This window comes from Nicotiana tomentosiformis, chromosome 4, assembly GCF_000390325.3.
Source record: "Nicotiana tomentosiformis chromosome 4, ASM39032v3, whole genome shotgun sequence".
Lineage (NCBI taxonomy): Eukaryota > Viridiplantae > Streptophyta > Magnoliopsida > Solanales > Solanaceae > Nicotiana > Nicotiana tomentosiformis.
In genome coordinates this window covers 79972849-79981077 of record NC_090815.1, presented here as the reverse complement: position 1 = coordinate 79981077, position 8229 = coordinate 79972849, and the positions used below count along the sequence as shown (strand labels likewise).

General features: G+C 37.4%; 2 protein-coding genes across 2 annotated transcripts in view; one reads left to right on the top strand and one right to left on the bottom strand.

The window, feature by feature from the left end:
* Positions 1-228: 228 nt before the first annotated feature.
* On the top strand, positions 229-1014 carry LOC104120130 (uncharacterized). The gene is made up of 2 exons (XM_009631847.1): positions 229-633; positions 733-1014. Exons 1-2 carry the CDS (start codon positions 229-231, stop codon positions 1012-1014), a joined length of 687 nt encoding a protein of 228 aa, XP_009630142.1.
* A 6250-nt stretch (positions 1015-7264) lies between these two features.
* LOC104120125 (phospholipid-transporting ATPase 2) overlaps positions 7265-8229 on the bottom strand; it is a 46902-nt gene continuing 45937 nt past the window's right edge. Inside the window, exon 25 of the mRNA XM_070199898.1 lies at positions 7265-8157. Coding sequence (XP_070055999.1) covers positions 7822-8157 — 336 coding nt within the window. The 3' untranslated portion in view covers positions 7265-7821. The remainder of the gene's footprint in view (positions 8158-8229) is intronic.

Here is an 8229-nt window from a genome sequence, read left to right as displayed (position 1 = left end):
AAATTGGAGTTTAATTACTCCTGAAATTCCAATAGTCAAAGTAACAGTTATAAGAGTCCCGTTAAACTCAAATTCGATCCCCCTCTCTCTTCCAGTCAAATCAGGAGTTACGTCTTTAAAAGCCCCTTATGATCAGCTTCTTAGACCTCACTGTTCCTCTCAAACCCTAAGCAAGAATCAAGAAATAATTCTCTCTTATCCCTTCATCGATTTTCTTCGATGATCACCATGCCTAAATCTAGCCAAACCCCTTCTAAAGCTAAATCATCATCCAAGACTGAAGACAAATCCAAGAACATGAAGCCCAAATCAAAGAAAAGTGTCAAAGCATCAAGTGAACCCGCACCAACACCTGCTCCTTCTCCATCTATATCCTCCAATGTACCTATACCATCATCCATTGTTCCTGATGCTCTCACCATCCCCACCTCTACTGGACCTTCACTTCCAAAACCAACTACCCATGCATCTGTTCCTACTTCAAAAAATACCTCTAAGTTAACCAAGATCAAGGCTACCTCAAGAAAGTCTGTCAAGAATGTTAAGGTAGTGCCTGATGCTACTTCTCAAGTAGACACAATGGTCAAGGAAGCTATGGTTCAGGGGGAATCAATGTCAATCACTACAAGTCAGGTATAACTCCCTCCTTCAAAATTAGATGTTCTAGTATCCGCGATAGATGCTGCACCTTTAGACACTCTTCCACCCATAAGTGATAAATCACAAGTCCAGGAACTCACTGTAGAAAAGATTGCAGGAACTCTGGAGAAAGAGGTAGATACCACTATTGTGGTGCCTGTGGTTGAGGGGGAAGAGAGTAAAGAACCAGTGCAAAAGGAGGCATCTGATGGCCTTTCATTCAGTTGGGCAGAGGATGATGATGATAATGGGGGTGAAAAGGAAGAAGGAGTTGTGGGCAGTTATGAGGAACATACTACTCAAGACATCTTTAATGAAGAGGAAAAGAGTGAGAATAAGGGAGATTTTGGTAAAGAGAAGGAGAGTGAGATATAAGATAGGTTAGGTTAACAAGTGGATGATTCTGTAGAAGAAGAAAATAATAGTGAAGAAGAGGGTAATTCTGAGAGCGAAGGTGAGGATCAAGAAAAGGCAAGTGAGAGTAAAGGAGTGGATGAATAAAGTGAGGAAAAGAATGAGAATGTGAGTGAGAAATATGAAGGCTCTATGACCATTGAGAACACTATCATAGCCCTTTCAGAAGAATCAAGTGGAGAGAAAAGGGCTGAAGAACCTGGGCCCTTGTTAACTCCTTTCACTAGAGCTGAGGAGGTCAGCAGTGATGAATATGACTTGCCCTTGTCTGAGGTAGGGAAGAAATCCAGGAAGACTCATGTAAAAGCAACAAAGTCTGCAGTCCCAACAAGAAAAGAAGTGGCTCCTCCTTCCAGGACTACTCTTACAAAGAGTAAAAGAAAGGTTGTTGATGAACAAATCATTAAGGAGTTCAGAGGTGGCAAGAAGCCAAGGAAGCAAGTTTCAGTTGTGGAACATGTGGTTGAATTGGATGGAGAAGATGAGTCTAAGGCTGCTTTGCCAGAAAAGTCCTCCACACAAAAGAGAAAGGTTTCCAAAGCTACAAAAACCGCTACCCCATCTACAAGGGCCAATAGAGGAAAGAAGAGAAAGAATGTGCCAGTTGTGGTTGATAGACTCACAGAGTTCAGGAACAGAAAAGTGCTCATGGGAAGATTCTTGCAAACACTGATAAAAAAGGGATGGCTCAACTAGTTGAAAAACTTGAGTTACATGGATGGAAACACATGTTTGTCAAAGCTTTCTCCCCTGTGTGTGTTACTGTTGTGGTGGAGTTCTATGTAAACTTCCAATTTGATCAAAATGTGGTCAAAATTAAGATAAGGGGGTTTGAAATGGAGTTTGATACTGAGGAGCTGGGGATGCTTCTGAATATTTCCTCTTTAGGATTTGACAATTACCTAAAGAAAAAGTGGCCATCCATAGACAATGATGTTGACACAGGAATTGTAGTAACAGGGAAGTTCTCCCAAAAGTTTGAACTGGATGCTCCCCATAAGGTGTACAAGACTGATATGACCCCCCCCCCTTCCACAAGCTGCGGTTTCACTTTGTCAATTTCTGCATTCTGCAAAGGTGTGAGAGAAGGCATGAGGCTACACTGTTAGACATGGCTGTAATGGAACTGCTTGACACTGGTAGACCTATCAATCTCCCTAGCCTGATGATTCAGCATATGGCAAGGGGCTGCAGACACTTCCAAGCCTAAGCATACTATTCCTTATGGCTTCATGTTGACTAAGCTTTTTGACAAGCTCAACATTGCCTTTATAGAGCTTAAGTATGAAAATCACAATGATATTTTGGATATTTTTACCCTCAAGCAGTGTGGATATGAGGAGATCAAGGCTAGAGGACCAACATGATCTGCTATTCTACTTGGAAGCAGCAGAGTAGCAGAGCTCAGTAATAGGTTGGAGTTGGTTGTTGAGAAGAATGCCAAGCTTCGTGAAAACAATGATGAGTTGAGAAAAGAAACTAGGCAACTTAGGAAAGCTCATCAGAGATAGGGAAGCTCATGCCCAACAGATTGTCACTCTTGTGAAAACATTGACGCCCTCTACCTCTCATCCATGAATATGTTCCTTCCAAGTGTCCTTTGTCTCTTTTGCTATCACAGTGATGCTTTAGTCTTTTTTCTCTTTCTATTCTAGTCTGAGTAGGTTGCAGTATGTTTAGTTTATTTTGTTCTAATGGTTTAAGACAAGGTCCTGGGCTTATTTTGGCACTACTAAATGACTTCTCTTATACTGTTTTAATGCATCGTACAATATTGGATCATCAGCTTAGATTGTTTGCTTTGATAATTCTTGAGCTTGTGCTATAGCCTGTGTGGATTTGAATCTTATATTAACTGTGCTTAATATGTCTAACATCTTTTTTATTTTTTTCGATGATGCCAAAAGGGGGAAGATAAGATTGGGGGTGTTGTTGTGAATATGTTTGTCTATGGTGTAATGTGCATGTTGATTGATCGCGACTTGTTGTGATTACCTGGTTCTAGTGTGTACAAAGTTTGTCATCATCAAAAAGGGGGAATTTGTTGAGTATTGAGATTTTGATGATTAACAAAGTTTGTTTAGATGCAATGTTCGGATAACCAGGTTCTCAACGTAGCTGCTTAACTGTTCTAAGAACCAGCTCCTCAGGGTAAAGGAGCAGCTCCTCATGTTGATGATTGAACGTCTGTGTAAGACAGTAACTTTATCTCAAAGGTACCTAGGTCTGAGTTTGGTGGAAGAAGACTGCTACATGTGATAAGGATTGTTGCCCAAGAAGATACAAATAAATTAGTAAGTGACAAGAGTCCCAAAACTTGTGGAGCCCTTGGAACAGTAGGAGTCCTATCAAACGAGAAACTGACTATGCATAGGACTCCTAGAAGATCTTAAAGTCCATCGTTTAAATACTATCTATTTTGGACTTGTGAGATCATCCTTTCACATATCAACTGAACAACTACATTTTATATACTCTAGTCGAGTACCAGTGTTGTGTTCTTCTTAAGTCAGTCTAGTGAATGTGTTTTAGGAAATTGAGTTGTAATCAAAGTGTCACAAACAATTAGTGAGTTAGAGCGAGCGTTTGATTTACAAGTTAGAGTAACTTGTAAATCAAATAGTCGGAGTACCGGAGAGTATTGAATTATAGTTTTGCAATTGATACATTTTGGCTCATTGTTCTAGTGGAGTTGAAGTTGAAAATCCTACGCAGTAGGTCGTGGTTTTTGCACCTTTTGAGCCGGGTGATTTTTTACGTAAAAATCGATATGTTTACTTTATTGCTTATTTTACTTCTCGTTTAAGGAACATGGTAAAGAACTAAGTTCTTTAGTAATTCATACGGGCACTCAAACTAACATATTTTCTGTAAATGGATCGGGCTTATAGACCACCATTTCAGAAAATGCTTTAGCCACTGTGTCAAGATCAACATGGTACTTCTTGAACCAACAAGAGTAGTCATTTTCCATCACAAAGACATCAAAATTTGATGCATTATACTCTGTATAATCAATAGCATGCAACTTCCCCGAAGTAGTTCAAGTTTCGACCACATGCACTCTGAAGTGGAGGCATTGGAAATCTTCTGATACCCTTCTCATAAACATCATAACATACTGAAGTTTCTGTGTAGTCTGTAGGCCAGTGAAGTATACCATTCAAGAAAACACCCTCAGAAAAGCTCGTACCAACTGGACCGACGAATGGACATCCAGAGTATCTCCAAGTTTTGGTCTCAAAGGTGTATGTTTCAATATGAAATATAATGTTTGATCTATACTCACCATAGATGTTGATAACTTGGCCATATGGTGTCTTAGAAAGATCAAATGTCAAATTCAAGCATGAAATTCTTGGATATTTATCTAGCCGATTTGGATATGGGAATGTTTAAAAATGCTCTATAGTTGGATTGTATACATAGTATTGTAAACTAGATACACTTGTACGGGATCGACAAAGAAATAATAAACCGCCACAAGATTGTAATATTTCAACTCCACAAGAATATTTAATAAAATCAAGGCATTGAAGAGGTACTACTGGATTTTGTTTAGGTTGTATAAGGCATATATAAGTATACTTGATGTTGAAGTTACCCTTTAAAGATAAGATCATAAAGAGACCAGAGATACGCCTAGGCTTCCATAGGGAAGAGAAATAAGGACTAGAAATGGTGGAAATCCACCTTTTGGTTACTAATTTGAACATGAAAAGTGATTTTGGTGGGTGGCATAATAGTAGTTTCATTAGAAGATCATCACTATCTTCAATTGCTTCAGCTGAGGACATAGAATTCCCTTTCTCATGCTTGTTTGTTGCCATATATATGCTGCTTGATCAGGCTCTACCTTTGTCAAGATTTCTTTAAATGCCACATAACATAATGTAAAACGGTTTAAGTTATATACGTTGACAATATTAAGAATTTTATAATATCCAACATAATTAATTTAACTCGTTATAAAGTTATCTACTTTATATATAGGGTTATAAGGCCATATTTGTTATAAGAACTTAACCTAATTCAGTTTGAAATAAATTTTAAATTATATCTACTAACATTGTAAATATTGACTATCAATGTCATTTAATATGTGACAGTAGGTTAGTTACTATTTTCACCATGTTATCAGTTTAAAAAAATTTATAGATATTTACCGGCAATTATCTTAAACTCTTTAAATAACATAACTACACATCTTCCTCAAAGTAGGTCTGGAAGAGCAGGTCTCGTGACAGATTCCAACTAAATATAATCATCTTATTCCCCAAAAATTTTGAACTTTTTTTTTATAGGGAAAGAAGATTAATAGAGTTTGAGGAGACTTTTCTGAAGTAAAGAGAAACGCCGAGCAAATTTTATCAATTCAAGAGCATGTTGATCTTAAAGAAATAGAAGCTCTATAAATTATTATTTTTAAAAAACAAGCAGAAGTAGATTACCAGTGATTTGCCTGAGATACCTTCTTGGTTGCTTAACTCGACATTATCAAAGCCTCAACCATGAAAATATTCTTCCAATTTGACTGGCTGCAATTTCTTGGTGCAAACAAGAAAAGAATAAAACAATTATTGTATTATATTGCTAATTATTTGTTCTTATCTAGGTTGCACTTTGTTATTACGGAAAAGATATAAAATTATTTTATAGCACTATGGTTTAATACTTTTCTGAATCTTATGGTCTACAACAACAACAAACCCACTGTATTTCCATAAATAAGATGTGGAGAGGGTAGTGTATACGCAAACCTTACCCCTACCTTATAGAGGTAGAGAGGTTGTTTCCGATAGACCCTCGGCTCAAGGAACAGTGGAGATAAAGCAATAAGTAACAAACAATAGTAACAACAATGTATTATTGTAACAGCGCGAATGACGCAGCATATAATAGTAAAGAACCACGAATAAGATAATACAAAAATAGTCCTAGTTCTACCGGTAAGCCTAGGAGAAACACACTACTATCTGTCAACCTACAACCCTAATCCTCGACCTCCACATCTTTCTATCGTGGGCCATATCCTCGATAAGCTGGAGCAATGACATGTCTTGCCTAACTATCTCTTCCCAATACTTCTTAGGCCTACCCCTTCCCTTCCTCAGACTCGCATGGACGACCTCTCATACCTCCTAACCGGAGCATCTATATCTCTCCTCTTCACATGCCCGAAGCATCTCAGCCTCGATTCCCGCAACTTGTCCTCCACAAATGTCACTCATACCTTCTCCCTAATAACTTCATTCCTAATCATGTCCTTCCTGGTATGTCGACACATCAATCTCAACATTCTCATTTCAGCTATTTTCATCTTCTAGACATGGGACTTGTTGTTATGGTCTCAAATATGTCATGCCACTCCTACTAGTGATGCCATTAAAAATAAAATAAAATAAAATATTAAAATTAAAAGTTATTAAATATAGAATGAGATACAAGTCTTATGATAATCGATTAGGAATACCCCACTACGAATAGCTTGCTCGTCGTCCTCCCATAATTGTTGTCCGACAGACTTTTTGGGTGACATTTAGTTAAAAGTAGTTATAAAACGTTTAGCTTTTCTTTTTCCTTCGCACTTACGCTTCAATATTATTCATAAGCGGTGGGATCATCGTAAGATAATAAAAAGAATAGTAGAAGTAGAATTCGTCAAATACACATAAAGTTACGTTATTTCTGTGAACAAAATCTATGCTAACAATATTATATACTGAGACAGAACATTAATAGAGGTAAAATTGGTAAAAACTTCATAATTTGTAAGCGAAGATTAATTGCCACTGAACAACATGAGGAAAGAAAATTTGTCCAGACGGCTACTTACACCAATTCTATGAATATATGACAAGTGATTAATAGGCATCCTTATTCAGTTTACCACTTAATCGTAGTATTATCTTATAAAACTAAATGTTCACCACTCTTTAGGTATAAATTGCGTCGCAAACTAATTTTACAACCTGTTTAGGTTCTCAACTTCTGCTCCAGCATTAAAATTTATACTAAACAGTTGGTTCTCACCGAAATGTCAATTTTGTATTTACACCTATTTACATACTCATTTCTGATTCCTTACCCATTTTTTTTATAACCTATTTCGTTCTTATTACTTCTATATTGAATTTCCATCCTTATTCTAGTAGTGTAATATGCCTGAAAGACCATCCATAGCAAATGCAAGAAAAAGCATTTCAACAAATGCGAAAGTCCTCAATGCCAGCACTAATTTTGTCAATATGACTTATAAATGTCACTGCAATTGCTACACAGGAACTTCATTTTCTGAAATTGAGGTTTCCAGCTCATTGATGTCCTTAATCTTATACAGATACAATCATAGCATCGTCCTTGAGAAACAAAAATGTGAAAAATGAATATTCCTATGACAAATAGACCTCTGATTCCATTCTAATTGAGTACGTAAATTAATATCACCTCAAAAATGGGGTGTCAGAATCTGCGAAATATTTCACTGTTTCTCCAACAAACAATAATCAAACTGTGCTATCGTGTTGCATCTTCATACCTTGGGAACAGTAATCGGTCCTGATCTTTACGCCATAAGCTACCAAATACAGCTCTGAGCATGACATTGGCAGTTTGATGCAACTGTAACACGCGCAACATAGAAAATGTGTAGAATAAGATGCTGGTAAGTTGAAAAGAACGGATCAACAGTTAGTGTCCTCACTGTAATATCTTTTCTACATGTGATCTGTATAATTCCTGCATGTCCTGCCAGGAGAACTGCCAATATTAGTTGTCCTTGCAGTTTCTTGTATAATTTGAAGACAACCGGGCCTGGGACTGAAAGAAATCAAATGAAGCCCCTGGTCCAAAAGAACGTCTTGTACCACTAGGTGAATCTGAGAGTAGTGGTTCATAGACAGAAGTACGGTTCTTGGGTTGAGAAATTGATAAAGGTGTAACATCTTTATCCAAGGATCTCGACTGAGGCTCTATATTACCCAGGGTCAATATAGGTCCTCCCATACGTTCGGCTTGCTGAAGTATGTTAATTTTACTTGATCTGTAGGTATACCTAAAGTACTTCAAAGCTAGCACTGGACCCATGCCAGCTGCGACAATGATCTGGAAGGGGGAGGAAAACCAAAATTAGTTCTCTTATATTATAGTTGCTACTTAAAGAGGGAATAACAAAAT